We start from the raw sequence: 17,116 nt of genomic DNA, 5'->3' as shown, positions 1-17,116 counted from the left end.
GAGGGCAGGGGGCCCCGTTGCAGACAGCCGAGCCGGCAGGGACGGGGTGCACCGCCGAGCCAGGAGGAGGGCTGACCCACAGCTGCCCTGACCCCAGATCAAATTCCAGAAGAGGGGCTTTCTTACTTCAGTGTTCTCGTCCCTTCCGCCTGTGTGCTGAGCCCCACGGCCTGGGTGAGGGGCTCCTTTTTCTTGTCCAGCTGGAGGAAGAGACACAGGGTGAAAACAGAAAGTGACAGTAACAGGTGTGGCTCCCTGCGAGCCTCCGACTTGGCGGCCCTGCACTAGCAGTTGGCCAGCTACTCACTCGGCCCCCACAGTGCTCCTCCCGGCGAGGTCCTGCCAGCTCGCTCAGGAAAAGGACCAGGCTCAGGCAGGCTGACGTGCTGGAGGCCACAGTTATGCCGCGGGAGATCGGGGGGAAGACTGGGGTTGAGAGGCCAGAGTCTGACAGCACCCAACTTACCTCTCCAAGCATGTTTAGGGCCACATTCACCGTGGCCAGAAGGGTCCCGAAGGAGGGGGCCACTTCTGAGTCAAAGGTGGGAGTGGTGAAGCTCAGGGCAAAGAGGAAGTTGTATTCAGCAAGGTCCAGGGACTGCAAGGCAAGACAGGAGCAATCTGGAGCCCAACTAGGACCCCAGACGGCTCTTAAGGGTAGAGCAGAGCACAGGAGAGCCTCTGCAGCTCACCGCCGGGCAGCTGGCGGCACGGCACAGGGGGCGGCTCGTACCTGATCCAGCAGGATTTGGCAGACGTCTGGGGTGAAGTGGCGCAGGGCCGCCAGGGTCCTGCTAAGGATCTTGAGAAGTCCGTACTGGACCGTGTGTAAGGCTCGCTGCTCCGAGGCCTCCGTGTCAGCAGCGGGCTGCTTAGAAGAGCAGGAGGGGGCGGCAGTGGCAGCGGCGGGCAGCCGCTGAACTCGGGGGGTGACAGCCGAGGGGATGCCGTCCCCGTTTTTGTTCTGAGGGAGACAAGAAATGGAGGTGGAGTCCAGAGAAGCCGGCACGAGGCCCCGCGGGCAGCCCGGCAGGGAGGGCGGTTACCTGCAGGCAGTGCTGCAGCATCTTGCGGCTGTGCAGGAGGGAGGTGCAGGCCTGGCACAGGTAGCCCAGGTTTACCTGCAGCAGACACACACGTGGGGCGGGGGCAGGGAGCTGTCAGCAGCGGCCCCACCAAGCAGGCCCCCCTCAGAGTCCCAGTGCGCTTGCTCTCAGCTCCTACAATGCTCACCTCCCTGTGTTCTCGAGCTGCAAATCTTTTTTTTTTTTTTTAATTTTTTTTTTCTTTTTTCAACGTTTTTTTTTTTTTTTTTTTTTTTTTTGGGACAGAGAGAGACAGAGCATGAACAGGGGAGGGACAGAGAGAGAGGGAGACACAGAATCGGAAACAGGCTCCAGGCTCCGAGCCATCAGCCCAGAGCCCGACGCGGGGCTCGATCTCACGGACAGCGAGATCGTGACCTGGCTGAAGTCGGAAGCTTAACCGACTGCGCCACCCAGGCGCCCCTCGAGCTGCAAATCTTACAGCCACAGAGTATGCCCGACTCCGGACTGGGGCAAGGGATGCCTGGGATCTTTCCCTGCACCCTGTGCCGTGCCACCACCTAGCTCAAGGTCTAAGATCAGTTCTTCAGTAAAGAAATAAGATAGGGATCATTTTCCCATTTTACACAAGAAAAACCTTCAGAAATAGCGAAGTAACGTGGCCAAGGTCACACAAATGATGGATGCCTGTCTGGCTCCAGGACCTGTTCTCTCCCTACTCCCCAGACCCTGGCCCCGCTGGTCTCAAGCTTCAGGCCTCTTCCTGAGGGATGTGAACCAACATCCATCCAACCGAGCCCAAGTTCTTAAGCTACAAGGCTGCCCTTTATATATATTGATATATAAGGAAAACTTTAGCTCCAGGGAAAGCAACACGAAGAAACCAAACCCCGTGTTCACAAAGCAAAATGCCCACGTTCCAAGTGCCTGCTATTCACCAGAGGTACCCCAGACAGTGCCCACCACCCCATGCCCAAGCACTTCCCCAGACCCCTTGCAAGGAACCATGTCCAAGGACCCACCTGGACATCTCGCATAAGCTGAGGCAGGTGGAAGTGCCATTCCTTCATGAAGTTGGAGAGCTGCAGAATGAAGCCCACAGTGTGGTCTGCCTCCTCCAGGCAGGCCAGACTCTGTACTGTCCTCACCGCACTGAGGCACTGAGAGGGGCGAGACAAGGATGGATGGAGTGAAACAGGGACTTGACCTGCCTGCTCTTCACCCTCCCATTGGGAGGACAGGTTCTGGACCCACAAATGCTGAGGTGATGGCACATCAGACTCTTCTAGGCTCACAAGTTTCTGAATGGTCCTGAATGACCCAGAACCCCCTATTACCCTGAGCCCCCTGAGCTCCTATGATGCTGGCAGCCCCTCACCTGTAAGGTCCGCTCCTGGTGAACACCCACGAAGTCCAGGGCCTCGGTCAGGAAGTTGTAGCGCAGAGTTTTGAGGAGCCGCTCCATCAAGGACATGGAGAGGCGGTAGACCCCCGGCCAAGAGGGGGCATCCAGAGACTTCCGAGAGGTGCTAGGCGTCTAAGATACAGACAGCAGACGAGATCAGGACACGGCACCAACGAATCCAGCTGACGGGTGTAGCGGGACCTCCGTGCAACACGGCAGCTAAGGCAGCCTGGCTGCTCGGAAGAGAAAACCTAGAAAGGGCACAGCCACTGCCTGGTGACGGGCAGGGCCACAGGGGGTCCGAGGCCAGGGATTACGAGGAAAGAGCACCAGGCAGAAACAAAAGAATCCCAGGTTCTAGACTCAGGTCTGCCATTAACTAGCCATATGAACTTCTCTTACTAGAAATCAGTATGGGGGCAGTGAGGAGTCTACACCATCAGTGCATCAGACAAGCCATTAAAGAGCAACTCCCAGGGTCTGTGAAAGATCAAGGACAGGGACACTTTTCCACTCAAATTGCAGTCTGGCCAATCCAGAGGTCCTGGCGAGTCACTGGCACTCACCTGCACTGTCCCATTGGAGCTAAGCTGGTACACGCTCAGGAGGGGCAGACAAATGCTCTGGGTGATGCCAGCCCCAGCTACTGCTGTGGCTCCCTGGGAGGGAAAGACCTGGAATGAGATGGAACTTACCCGGCCCCACCACTCCTGGAATCTGTCTCCTGCCCAGGGGCAGCCAAGCTCTCAAGGCAGACCAGAGCTCCTGGGAGAATCATAGGCTGTGCTGGAACCCACCCAACACAAGCAAGGAGGCTCCCTCCTGCACCCGGGCTGGCCTCCTACCTGCTGGGTGCGAGCCAGAGTGAGGAGCAGGTGCAATGATGCCTCGGTGAAATGCAGGTTCTGCTTCATGCGAAGGCTCACCTCCAGAGTGGTGAGGAGGGTTGGCAGGATGGGGAGCCTGCGAGTCACCTGGAGCCATGAGTCACCGTCCTCGTCCACCTCACACAGCTCCTTGGCCAGGTGCAGGCCCAGGACACATACCTGCTGGGGCCCAGGGGCAAAGATAGGCAAGAGGGAAGGAAGCAGTGCAAGGGGGGGATGAGGGGGGAGGACAACAACAGGCAGCCCTGCGCCAGGCTGCCCCAGCCCTCACTCGGTCACAGACATCTCCCGAGTGAGCTTGATGGAAACGTGGAGTCTCTCCCAACCTGGCTGTACCCACACCCCCTAACGGGACACAGCACTCCCCTCAAGCTAACATACCACCCCCCAGAGACAGTTCTAGACTCCTCCCTCCCCCACTACCTCTCAAGCTTCCCGACTCACACCTGCTCACTGCGCCCAACTCTACCCGTCTTGCTGCACCACTGCACCCGCCTCCTGAACGGTCCTTCGCTCTCCTGGACCCTCTCCAATCAATTCTTCATACCGGTGGCTTTTCAAACTTACTTTTGACCATGACGCACAAGAATAAATACTTTTTATGCTGTGTCCCCGTATACACACGTTGATATATTTTCCTACCCTCCCCCCCCCAACAAAACACAGATATTTTCTTTTATACTTTATCCTCCTTTGTTAAAAAAAAAAATGCTGGTTATAACCAAATGAGTTCATCTCAAGATCCACTAAACCAGTCATGACCCAGTTTGAAAAACACTCTTCTTTACTGCGTCCAGGGAGATCTTTCCACATTTCTCTCCCTTGCTTAAATCCTTGAGTCCTTTCTTCTTTCACTTGAAACCCACATCAAAGACCCTGCTAAGGCTGCCAGTCATCCAGCCCCCAGCTCTCCAGCCTCTCACTGCTTCGCTCACCGCAGCCTTTCCTCTGGCCGCCAGGGGACTCGTACCACAGCAAACCACCCTGTTCTCACTCCCAAGTCTTCCTCGCTCCCTTTACCTGCCTGACTCTATCAATGCTTTAAATTATGGCTGAAAGGGTGCTATCTCGTGGAATCCCTAGATTAGGTGAGAACCCCAAGCCACACGTTCTCCCAGTGTTTCTCCTGCATGGGACTTGCCACGATGGAATTCCGACACATCTCTGCATGGGCTCTGATTTGTTCGTGTTCTCCACTAGGCTACAAACTCTTCCAGTGCAGTGACTACATGTCTCATTCACTAATCACCCCGAGGGCCTGGCACAGGGTAGGCAAGGCAGTTGGCACTTGCTGGATGTGCGTGGGCAGGACAACCTACTCCCCGGGGCACTCCCTCACCCCATCACGCTGGTCCTTGTGCCGGGGCCGTGAGCAGTCATCAGTCTCCATGCTGTCCTTGTCCTCTGTGGCACCACCCGACGCCAGACTATGGCGGGTCTGGTCGAAGAGAGCAATTACCTCTTCCTGGAGGGTCTCACAGACATTCAGCACCAGCTGGGAGTACTGGGGGATGTCACTCACTGCAGAGCACAGGCAGGGAGGGGACACAGTGATGCTCACTCACCATGTCAACTCTCGCTGCTGCACACCGAGGTTCCCTCCCCAGGCAGGCACAGGGGAATGTATGCTGCTGAGAGAGGATCCACCCGCGTGGGGAGCGGGAAGTAGACAGATGGGGGAGAAAAAGTTTTCTGGAAGACAGGCATTCCAAGACTGACAGCTCAAACCGCAAAGCAAAAATGTGTGGCTGGAAACCAGATGAAGCCCCGCCAGACCAGCTGCCAGTGGAGCCGGGGGACCGCTGCCCCCTCTCCCCTCTGCTCCTCACCTCTCATCTCCTTCATCTGCAACACTGTGATGAATGCTGAGAACACCTTGGCCTTGGTCTTCTCCATGAGTTGCTGGTCTGCCTGTAGCACTCCCTCCAGGATCTCCGTCAAGGGCCCAAGGATTTCATCCACAGAACCTAACTCTCTAGCAACAATACGGGGCAGAGAAGGAAGAACACATGCCAAATAAAGGCCACAAAGTGCCCTAGCTCTGATTCAGAGGTGCCCACCGGGCGGCCTGCCTCCCCGTTTGCTAGCGATGGAAAGCGAACCCGTCTCACACCCATTTTCTCCCCTTCGGGAAAGCAAAGGGCTGGTAAGGAGTAGTGAGCAGGCCCCCTCCCCTGGCACGGTGCTCACCTCTTCCACTGCCGGAGGAGGATAAGCAGCAGAGTGCACATCATGGATCCGAGGCGGAGGCAGTTCACTGAGGTGGGGACCAGGAGCTGAGGGGAGACAGCAGACCAGTCAGAAGTCAGGCTTCCTGCGAGCTGACGTGGCTGGGAGATTCGAGCTCCATCCGAAGGGCACCTTTCAGACTCATGCCCTTCTTTCCCAGCAGCGAGCTGACAGGGGTGGGCCCGTGGGAGAGACCACGGCTCGGCACTGTGGCCTCAGGCCTCCGAGGCCGACTGAGCCCCTTGTCCTGACATTTGTGAGACCTTCTCCCTAGGAAGAATGAGAAACCTCCCAGACACACTTACTAATGCTTTGGTCCCATCAAGCACGTCAAGAAAGAGCTGGCGACGCACTGCAGGGTCAGTCAGGTGCATTACCTCTGCCTGCAAAGGAACAGGGAGAAAAATGTCATTTGAGAAAATTCCCCAGACTACAAAAGCCACAAGACGTAGGGTCCTCTGTCAGGCAATTAGTCATTGGTTAGTCACGGTCTTCCTAATTATCGCCCGGTTGTTTCTCTGTCCACCCTTAGACATGGTCAAAATCGGGTCAGGTTCACCACCTCCTCCTGACAACACTCCTCTTCTCAGACCCTTCAACGGCTTCCCAGTGCACTAGAAATACAAACGCCTCACAACAAGGCCTAAGAGGCCCCACGGGATCTAGTCCAACTGATTTCGATATCACCACTTGTGCTCAGCCTATTCCAGGCCTACTAGTAGGACTTCTTCTTCCTGCTTAAACCATACCATACTCTTTTCCGCTCTGGACCCTCACACATGTGACACCAAGTGCCTAGACTACTCTCTTCCACAGGCTCTCCACCTGGAAGGCTCCTTTGCACATCAGGTCTCAGTTTGGATGACACCTCCTCAGAGAAGGCCTTCCTGACTGCTCCTACTGAAGCACTCACTACCACAACATCCTGATTATCTCCTTCATAGTGAATTATCACAATCTCGAACTGTTTTTCTTTATGGATTTGTTTACAATTTGCCTCCCTCATGGGCCACTCTCCAGGAGATCAAAGACCTTCTCTGCCTTGTTCACTGCTGTATCCCTGGGTGCCTGACACATGGGGAACGTTCCGTTAATATCTGTTAAATGAGTAAGTGAATGGTCAGTATCCTACACTTAATCAGATAGTTTTCCTAAGAAAAAAGAGGTAGCAGGATTTTCAGAGCTACGATCCATGAACTACTGCCTATGGCGTACAACATAGGAAATATAGTTAATAACACTGTAATGGCCTTGTATGTTTAAGAAACAGTAACTAGACTTAGCATGGGAATCATCTTACTGTGTATGAAAATACAGAAACATCACGATGTCCACCTGAAACTAACAAAACATTATATGCCAACTATACTTTAATTAAAACAAAACACCTGTTGCCTAGCTAGGGCCTAAAAGGCAAGTGACACACAGGCTATCCACTGAGGAATCAATCATGCTCCAAAGATGGCTGAGCCTTCTGGTGTGTCTGCAGTCTCAGGAGTCTACAGCCAATGTGATGCAGAAAAGTCCCAAAGTCGTGGCCAGTCAGGCACTGGGAACACGTCACTCATGGAAGACATAAGAGTATGCTTAGAACAAGGGACATCTACCAAGTTGTAGCTACTAATGAAGCAAAGATAGTAATCTGGATTCCCCAGGGAAAAACAATTCAAAACTAAGCCCTTATTGCACAACAGGACGGTGCAGTGTGAAAACACACGCATGCACGCAAAGGAGAAATGCAAATTCTTCTTAAATGCTAACTTTCTCTCTCTAAAAACCAACTCTCAGTAGATACACAGTGCAGAGACAATGGCCTCTGCTCTTTTTCTAAAACCAGGAAATGCAGTTTCTAGAACCCTAGAGAAGGTGCTGCCACAGCAGTCACAGCTGTCTGTTGACCAGTCTACAAATATTTACCTAGTGTCCACAGGGGACGTGCCTAAGAAGGTGACTCTACGTGTGCGTGAGAGGCAGACGAAGGAAGGGGGCCTCTGAGACCTGTTCAGGGCCACAAGGGCAGCTACAGGAGGCTTCTATGGATGCTATTGTTTTATGAATGTTTTAAATTACTTCTCTGCATTTTCCTTCAAGGTCTCTTGAATCCAACACCCTAAACACCCCACAGCAGCCCCCCATCTACCAGCATAGAACTGTTACATTTTAGCTCAGGAAAAAATCCCTGATTTGTTCTTCATCCCAAGGGGTGTATCCGTCAGGCATCCCAGCACACGGTTGCTAGGACACCAAAGCGAAACCTGGCCCCCGCACCCCCTCCGCCGCCCCCCAGAGGCTCTTACGTGACTGGTGGCGATGATGAGGAGCATCCTCCAGGCGGAGACGAGCATCTGATACTCTACCAGGGAGGTGCAGCTGCTGCCCTCCGTGTCTGCTGTGTGAACTGCCAATGACTTGACATATCCTGACCAGTAGGCAAAGCGTTTCTCGCTGGAAAATTTCTTAAGTGTATCTTTTAAAGACTGATCTAAAGAGCCCCTAGGATGTCAAGAAAAAATAAAACCTATGATTAGGTTTTGAAAGCGGACATAAACGTGATGGGCACAGACCCTTGTCGAGGCAGAGAAAGCGACCTCACTTGGGCTTAAAGGCAGACGGCTCCAGTCACCTCCACTGTGTGGGGTTCATACTTCTTGCTCAACATAATGGGTTAGGTTGAGGCCTTTTCCAGGATTCCTCCTCCATGAAATCCCAGGCACATGGAGTTTGCTTCACAATAACTCTCTCTGACAATCATAAATGCCATCAATGGACTGGCCAGGGACACAACTCAGCGGCCCTCCATAAATGGCTCCAAACCAGCTCTCTCCTCTGTCTTGGCTCGAAGAGCCATGCACCCAATGGCAGGCCACCACGCACCCCACCCCCAAACCTTTAATTCAAATCTCAGAAGGGGAGAGGACTCACTTAACTACATAGTATATTTCCAAGCAAATTATCTTCATGATGAGGGCACAGGTTTCCAGGACGCTGGGCTGTGGAGGGGAGAGCAGAGCAGATACCAATCACGAGGAGAACCTCTTCCCTGGTGGCCCGCATGAGGGAACAGAGCAGGGACCTGATACTTGGAAAACAAGGAAGCACAGTCCCTATCGAACGCGAATGGGCATCTGCAGTGTCAGGTCCACAGTGTCTCCCAGCGAGCGGAGAAGACCACCGAGCCATCAACACAGAGCAGGGCATGCCACTTTCCTTCCCAAGCAAGACATCACAGGGAGAGGAAGCAGGCACTCCTCTGAGAAAGAAGTTTCCAGTGAAGAAAACACTCTGGTTGCTTAATTAGGGGAGATACCATTTTCTACACCTCAGCCTCTCGCAGCCCAGCCTGTCCTCCCTGAGACTTTCCGTCACCGTCCTACCCTTCACCCCAGCTTACCTCAGATGTTTCTGAGGGAGGAGAAAGGGTTCCAAACAGTGGACTGGTTAAGTTCTCCCAAAATTTGGGTCTGAAAGAAAAATACATTTGGAAATCATCCTCTCTCTCAGGCAGTCCTTCCTGCAGTTCTGTCCACCTGCCTTGGGTGGTTACTTGCACACCCAAGTCCTAACACCCAGGTTACCTACCCAGTCTTAACATGTGTCTCATAGGTGACCTGCTCCTACGTAAATATAAAGGGTTCCACAGATACAGTTATGCCTTCCCGTTAAGAAACACAATCAAATGTTATATGTATGTTCTAGAGTTGAATGGTAAAAATTCTCATGATCTGTGCCGCTGCACATGTCCCGCAGCCCCAGAAGGAAGAGAGAGGGAGGGGAATAAGGACGCAGATTCCCATGGTTTGCCTTTTTAATGTTCCTTCCCTTTGTGTGAACAGGGTTCTAGAGAGCAGGGGATTCATTCAGCGAACGGGGTTCTAGGGAGCAGGGGTCTCATTCAGCGAACAGGGTGCTAGAGAGCAGGGGTCTCATTCAGTTCAAGGGCTGGAACAAGTCACTCTTCGGAAGGCGTTTCTCAAGAATAGTGGGTCTGAAGGAGTCAGCAGAAGGCAAGAATACAAAAGGCAGGAAAAGGTGGGCACCCTAAGGTAAACACGCCTCTGCCCTAGAGTAAAGATGACACCTGCCGGCAGCAGCATAAGAAGACAATGACTAAGAGTGAAGTTCCTGCACGCTGAACCAGGCTCCTAGCACTTTCTACACATATGCTAAGTGAGCTGTCACAACAAACCTCTGAAGTATGAAGTATCGTTACTCCTATTTTACAGACACAAGCCTTGAAAGCAAATACCTCCTGGAGCCAGACTTACTTAGTTCTGAGGACCAGCATGGCACTGTCCCGCCGGTCCTGCCACAGGGCATGCAGAAAGGCAATGGCCGCACGATGCAGCAGGGGCGGACACCAGTAGCGGTCCTGCTGCTGGGAATCGATCAGCTCCAGCACGGCGTGGAGACAGCTCCATACCCCAAGGCTGAATTCCTGCAAGAGGGGCGAGAGAGTTCAGGCCCTGGCCACTGCCAGCAAGCGCACCCGTGGGGCCTACACCCACCTCCCAAGGGGCCGCCCCCCAGCTTCATCCCAGGTGCGGGCTCACCTTGGAGCCATCGCTGCCATCCTTCACCTCCAGATTCAGAAACAGTTCAATGAGGCCTGGCTGAGTCTCTACTGCAACCGTGAGGAACTCCAGAATCATGACTTTGATGCGCATGTCCTCAATCTTGCTCTGCAGGCGGGTCAGGAAGGCATCTCGAATGGCAGCCGCATCGTTGCCCAGGCAGGCGTACACTGACATTGGGGCCACCTGGTGGAGACCAAACACAGACTTAGAGCTCTACTTCCAGAAAAACCTCAACGAGCTCCTGCAGAAGGGTGCCAGAGAACTCTCAGAAAATGGGCACAAAGGGGAACATCCAAATATGTGGCAGTGGGTTAAAAGGGACATTGCTTCAAACCATGGTACAAAGTGCCCAGTGATTCACAAAAGAAATGGTAATCAACATAAAAGATACACAATAATAACGATAAATGCGAAGTAAAAAATGAGGTAATACTGGTTTGCCTATTAGATTAGCAAAGATTAAAAGACTGACAGGGCCACTCTGGCAAGGATGTTAAGACTTGGTGTTAGGAGTATAAACTGTCGGGGCACCTGGCTGGCTCAGTTGGTAGAGTGTCCACTCCTAATCTCGGGATCATGAATTCAAGCCACATGATGGGGGTAGAGATTACATTAAAAAAAAGCAGAGAGGGGGGGTGCGCCTGGGTGGCTCAGTCAGTTAACCGTCCGACATCAGCTCAGGTCATGATCTCGCTGTCTGGTCCGTGATTTCGAGCCCCTTGTCAGGCTCTGTGCTGACAGCTCGGAGCCTGGGGCCTGCTTCAAATTCTGTGTCTCCCGCTCTCTCTGCCCCTGCCCCACTTGTGCTCTGTCTCTCTCAAAAACAAGTGTTTAGAAAAAAAATTAGGGAAAAGGGGGGAATATAAACTGCTACAATCCTTTAATTAAAAAAAATTTTTTTTTAATGTTTATTCATTTTTGAGAGAGAGAAACAGAGTGCAAGCAGGGGAAGGGTAGAGAGAGAGGGAGACACAGAAACTGAATCCAGGCTCTGAGCTGTCAGCACAGAGCCCGACGTGGGGCTCGAATTCACGAACTGTGAGATCATGACCTGAGCTGAAGTCAGACACTTAACTGAGCCACCCAGGCATCCCACCCCCTTTTTAACATTTTTTTAAATACAATCCTTTATAGAGGCCAATTTAGAAATGTCTACAAAAATTAAAATGTTCACTAGTAACTAATATTCAGGAATTGAAAACAAAAGTTCATGGCGTTCTATGGACAATAATGTTCATTCACTGCAGCACTGCTTGTAATAGTGAAAGACAAAAAAAAAAAAAAAAAAAAATAGCCCAAATAAATCAGGATACATCCATTCTGTGGCTCATCGTGCAAGCATTAAAGACAATAAAGTAGGCCAAATGTGCCCACATGGAAAGACTGTAAGATCTGTGGTTCAGTGAAAAAAGCCAGTCACAAAACAGTATGGACGGTGCAATTCTACTTTTGTAAAGAACGGAAGAGCACAGCAAACATCCTTCAGTACAAAAGCACAGATAAAAAGAAATGTGGAACAATGCATACCAATCTGCTCATAGGGAGTCTTGGAACGAAGGGATCAGAGTGGACCTTAACTTTCTATGCTACATTTACCTGTAACGTTTAAATATGTAAAAATGAGAATGCATGTCTTTTGTAATCAGGAAAAAAAAAAAAAAACTCTCACAAACCACAATTTAGGTGTGGTGTGGACAGCAACACAATTTGTGTGGTGTGTACATGGCTGGGTCACTGTAAAAGTCAGGACTAAGTCCAAGCTAGCTGTTTCTCCTGAGATAAGGCAGGGGTGGTCTCATGCACAAAGTCAGTTTTCTGGGGCTTTGGCTGATTAAGCGGGATCCTACCGTGGCCAGACGTTTCAACAGCTGGATGGCAAGACGTGGCAAAGCCGGATCATGTTTGTGGTAGATGTATTTGGCAAGAACAGCAATGAGGTTGTTCCCATGGGCACCTGAAGAAGTACAGGAAACAGCTGAGACACCAATGTGCCTGATTCAAGCTCCTAAGAGAGGCTGCTATTCAAAAAGGCTCACGCACGTGAGGGAATTTACTACCCTCAAGTACTTGGGAGAGCCAGAGCGAATCCAGGTGGCCATACCATTCTCTTTTTTCGGTAGCCAAGGGGATATGCAGGTAAACAGCCCAATCCAATTCATTAAGAGCAGAAAGAGAGACATTTTGGAAAACAAAACAAAACAGTCTCTTAACAAACAGGTTAGAAAAAGACGTCACATTGAAATGCAAGAATCGTCAAAATCTCAAAATGATAGTTAAGAGGAGGTCTTAGGCATTATCTAAACACCTACTTGAAAATGAGGAAACAGGGTCCCAAAGGTATTAAATGAGTAGTGTAAGGTCAAAGAATAAAACAGTTAATACTTAACAGGTACCAAGAACTTCCCTCCATGATTTACACGTAGTAATCTTACCTCCGTCGTAATTGTGTAAGGAAGGTATTACTATTATCCCGAGGCAGAGTTGTTCAATAATGTGCCCAAGGTAACATAGCAGATTAAAGCCAAAATATGAGCCAAGGCAGTCTGACTTTGAACACGGGTTCTTAACTATTACCCCGTCATCAACAGGAGGCAGAAATGAAGGACATTCCAGCCCTCTCGCTTCTAAGTCCGGGATGGGGACTGGTGATCATTCCCAAACTCCCTCCAGGAATTAGTCAGAAAATACTGCTGGCCTCTAACAACACAGCCTGAAGTACGTACTTGTGGGCAGAAGCACTGCTGTTCGCAAGAGCAATACATACCATGCTGTGTGAGAGCCTGTTCCAGGGGGGACACCACATTAGAAGGAGGTTTCAGCCGAATAACATTGTTGGTGACGGAGAATGCCAGTTTCACTGTCTTGATCAGCAGCTGGCCCTGCCCCTGGCCCTCTGCCCCATCACTAGGGTGCCAAATGGAAACCAAAGTTGATTCAGACAACATGACTTCATTCGCAACATATGTGCTCTCATGAATTAGATTCCAACAATAATCCCAGAGTTCAACAGCTTCTGTTAGAGGCCCCAGTCCAAACTAGGAGAGAGGAGGAGCAATCAACTCCCTTTGCTATGTGCCAGTCTACGTAGCAGCCACTAGATTACATACAGGCTACATCCTAGGGGAAATAAGGCTGTCTTTAAAAAGCTACCACACGTTAACTCACACTGGAGTTCTCAGGACATGCAGGCACACTAAGATAAACGGGGAAGGGGAGAGGGAGCCCCACCTGCGGGGCTGAGCAGCCATCACCATGTCGATGGTGTCCACACCGATGCCCATGATATTGATGACTGTCTGTCCCGCTTCTGTGTAGGCCAGGCTGCAGATGCAGAGAGACTGCAGGCTGGGGCTGTGACTGCAAGACAGACATGTTCTGAGTTACCAGGGAGCTGTCAAGTTTATTACTGCGAGAGAAGGGCACTATCCAAACCTAACCAACTGGACATCAGTGATACAGATCAGCTCCGTGTCAGATGAACACACTCTGATCACTTTCCTTAAGTAGACTTGATCTTAAAAACAACCCAGAGAAGCTATCTAAATGTCCCAACGATTAATGGATATATCTACTGAATTGAGTCATGATTAATTCATACAATGGAACGCATGGTACCACTAAAACAAGACAGATCTGTATGAAGTGGCATGGAAATAAAATTATGGAGCAGTTAGTACAAGCAAAGGAAAACACCTAGTAGAATACACACGAACTTCCTAGTCATCTCTGGAAACAGGTTTAGGAAGGGCATTTTCACTATTTTCCTAACGAACATGTGTAACTTTTGTAAAGATCATAAAAAATAATTTGTGTATATGTATGTGTGTGTGTCATTGGGAACAATCTCATCCCCATTTCATTTGCTCTTCTCGACTCACAGGGAGAAAGGATACAGTCCAGTGGAGAGCAAATGAGAACCTCCAGAGTACTGAGCTCTGGGTTCAACCCAGCTGAGTTTTCTGAAACAATGAGCAGAAGCCCGCCCGTGTCTTCCCTTGGGGAGCGGCAGCGTCCAAGAGCACCGGGTTCAAGCAATCACCCCCTCATACCTGCTGTGCAGGTCTGCCTCATGGCACAGGTTCAGTATTGCATGAATCAACTCCAGGATCAGGCAACCTGGACTCCGGAAAAGACACAGGAATGAAGTGGCCTTGTGTGATGACCCTCCTCCCAACAAAGGGAAAGATAAGATCTCCAGGGAGCCAGGAGTGGCTCAGGCCTTCCCTGCGCGCGCGCGTCCCTTACCAATCTGTTCCCTCACACCATGGGTGTTGTAGCGCCACTTGTGGTAGCCAGGAAGCATCTCCTTCAGCACAAACATGACACAGGGCGCCAGCCCTTGGCTCTGGGTACTCCCAAGCTGCCCCTATGAGAAACCATGCTGTGAGGACTTAAACCATTTAAGGAAGTCATTCAGCTATCAGAGATTTAACTCTACAACTACAGGTCCAAAGGAAATCTAGGCAAACCCTGGCTGTCAGTAAGAGAAAAAAAAAAAATCAGAACACTCTAGTTCAACTGGGTCCAAGCTGTGGATTTCTTTGAAATAGAGAAAAAGGACTAAAAAGACAATGTCTCAATGTCACAGAAGGCACCTACGTGAAGGAGACAGAAGAAGGTTAAATCTGGCAGAGGGAGGTACCAACCATGAACATGAAGGACGTAGGACTGTTAGCAATGGGGAGTGCTGATTTCACTATCATGATGCCATTCATTCGCCTAACCTCTACCTTATCTCTGGGACACCGGAAAGGAGCTCTCATACTCACAATTCTTTGTCCTAATATTCAGCTTCCTCACCTTAAAAATGGGAATTCTTTACTTACGTATAAATATCTATAGCTATAGCCCTATCTCTGGACTGTTTCTACCTTTTCAAGCATTCATTCATTGATTCTCGCAGGCAGAAAAGTAGGCCGAGTGCTTCTCATGTGTGGCCCTCTCAACAACTCCAAGGAGTAGAGACCATGTTATTACTCCTTTTTTACAAAGGTTCTAAGAAATTCCATGTTTGCCCAAGCCCAACACAGTTAGTAAGTGGTCAACCTGACATGTACACCTAATTTTGTCTGACTCCAAAATCTATGCTACAACAGTATTTTTCTTTTTTTTTTTTTTTAATTTTTTTTAACGTTTATTTATTTTTGAGACAGAGAGAGACAGAGCATGAACGGGGGAGGGTCAGAGAGAGAGGGAGACACAGAATCGGAAGCAGGCTCCAGGCTCTGAGCCATCAGCCCAGAGCCCGACGCGGGGCTCGAACTCACGGACCCGTGAGATCATGACCTGAGCTGAAGTCGGAGGCTTAACCGACTGAGCCACCCAGGCGCCCCTACAACAGTATTTTTCAAACTGAGTTGTAATCCATTAGTGGATTGTGAAATCAGCTTATTAGAAAATACCAGAGTGCCTTTTGTGTTGTCAGAGAAGTGCTGAATTGTGAAACTTTGCTTCAGAAGTACGTACATACACACACGTACACACACACGGATACTGGGCCTAAATATAAAACATATGTATTGCCCTGGGCTACGATGAAAATAGCTTGACAGTAACCACATCATACCATCCTGCCTCTGAATATTAAATAAATTAACACAGGGGCGCCTGCATGGCTAAGTCAGTTAAGCTTCCAACTCTTGATTTCGGCTCAAGTCATGTTTCATAGTTTGTGATTTCGAGCCCCACATGGGGCTCTGCGTTGACAGTGCGGAACCTGCTTGGGAAGGGATTCTCTCTCTCTCCCTCTCTCTGCCCCTATCCCAATGTACTTGCTCGCTCTCTCTCTCTCTCTCTCTCAAAATAAACAAACTTTAAATTTTTAATTAATTAATTAATTAACACAGATAAAGTACCTGCTATGGAATCTGGCACATAGTAAATATTCAATACACAAAAACTGTTAACGCTATAACGTCAGGACAACTGCTGTGCCCAAAGACAATGACTACGGTAGAAGAGAAACTATTTCAGATATTTCCATCTGACCAGCGTTTACCTTGACAAGAGTGGTGATCAAGCGTAGAAAGGCAACAGTGACCCCGTACTCGCCCTGGGGCTGCTCACTATTCATCAAGAGGTTTCCGTACCCTCCAGCATTCATCCCCTCCGCACTGGGGAAAAACAGAGGCAGAGTGAATCAGGACGGGGCAATCTCAAGGTTTCAAGAAACTTATCACAGAGCATTCTTATTATCTAGATAGCTTGGACCTAACACAGGAAAGCTCTCAAAAGAATGAAGCAAATCTAGGCTATTTTATACCCAAGATGAACACCAAGAGAGTACTTTATTAATGTACAACCTCAAGAGCTTTAAAATTCAAAAAATCAAATAAACATCAGGAAAACATCGTTGTCTAATAAGCAAGAGAAGGCAAGGAGCAAATGCTCAAGTAGGAAAATGGAGCCTATGTATAAATAATTGTCCTACCACGCAAGTTCAAAAAGCCATGAAACAAGGAAAAGTATAGAGTGACTACAGCTGAGGAAAGGGAAGCCACGTCTCTGGATCCAGACAGCTCTGTATTCTCCAACCTGGAAAATTAATTCCCATGTACCTAAGGTGGTTGCTGCTGGATGAGCAATTCTGCATAGGGAAGCTTCTTTAAAAGTAATGTAGCTAGCCTGGACCCAAAATGTATATGGTACTCCCGGGGAATATGCTCTACCCAACCCAAGACCTGGCTCACCTAATCATCTGACTCATGCTGGAGACCTGGTGGGCCACGAATGGTAAAAAGCCTGTGTGACGAAGATCAGTCCAGACCTGAGAAGGGAAAAGAGCTCAATGTCCATGTGTCTTCAGGTATACACCAAGTGCAACATTTTTTGGCTATTTTGAAGACTTGGTGTGTCTCACCTTTGCAGGGTTCCGGGCAGCCAAAACAGTCAAGCAATTGACACAAGAAGCAATGACATCCACCGGTGGAGAGATTACTGTCGTTAGCCTAGTTGGAGAATAGTGTACTCTACTCA

General features: G+C 49.9%; 1 protein-coding gene across 1 annotated transcript in view; it reads right to left on the bottom strand.

The window, feature by feature from the left end:
• Positions 1–17,116, bottom strand: part of NUP188 (nucleoporin 188) — a 54,265-nt gene that overhangs the window by 864 nt on the left and 36,285 nt on the right. The window contains exons 18-42 of the mRNA XM_042963404.1: positions 17,001–17,088; positions 16,831–16,907; positions 16,140–16,254; positions 14,387–14,507; positions 14,191–14,257; positions 13,370–13,498; positions 12,906–13,045; positions 11,989–12,095; positions 10,118–10,324; positions 9,833–10,002; positions 8,959–9,028; positions 8,490–8,557; positions 7,865–8,060; positions 5,873–5,950; positions 5,529–5,614; positions 5,168–5,313; positions 4,678–4,859; positions 3,297–3,497; positions 3,018–3,110; positions 2,425–2,583; positions 2,069–2,206; positions 1,047–1,121; positions 734–964; positions 467–598; positions 127–200 (exon numbers count right to left, since the gene is read on the bottom strand). Coding sequence (XP_042819338.1) covers positions 127–200; positions 467–598; positions 734–964; positions 1,047–1,121; positions 2,069–2,206; positions 2,425–2,583; positions 3,018–3,110; positions 3,297–3,497; positions 4,678–4,859; positions 5,168–5,313; positions 5,529–5,614; positions 5,873–5,950; positions 7,865–8,060; positions 8,490–8,557; positions 8,959–9,028; positions 9,833–10,002; positions 10,118–10,324; positions 11,989–12,095; positions 12,906–13,045; positions 13,370–13,498; positions 14,191–14,257; positions 14,387–14,507; positions 16,140–16,254; positions 16,831–16,907; positions 17,001–17,088 — 3,150 coding nt within the window. The remainder of the gene's footprint in view (positions 1–126; positions 201–466; positions 599–733; positions 965–1,046; positions 1,122–2,068; positions 2,207–2,424; positions 2,584–3,017; positions 3,111–3,296; positions 3,498–4,677; positions 4,860–5,167; positions 5,314–5,528; positions 5,615–5,872; positions 5,951–7,864; positions 8,061–8,489; positions 8,558–8,958; positions 9,029–9,832; positions 10,003–10,117; positions 10,325–11,988; positions 12,096–12,905; positions 13,046–13,369; positions 13,499–14,190; positions 14,258–14,386; positions 14,508–16,139; positions 16,255–16,830; positions 16,908–17,000; positions 17,089–17,116) is intronic.

Source organism: Panthera tigris, chromosome D4 (assembly GCF_018350195.1).
Source record: "Panthera tigris isolate Pti1 chromosome D4, P.tigris_Pti1_mat1.1, whole genome shotgun sequence".
NCBI classification, from domain to species: domain Eukaryota; kingdom Metazoa; phylum Chordata; class Mammalia; order Carnivora; family Felidae; genus Panthera; species Panthera tigris.
The sequence above is the reverse complement of the archived record's forward strand: the minus strand, read 5'-3'. Positions and strand labels throughout refer to the sequence as shown.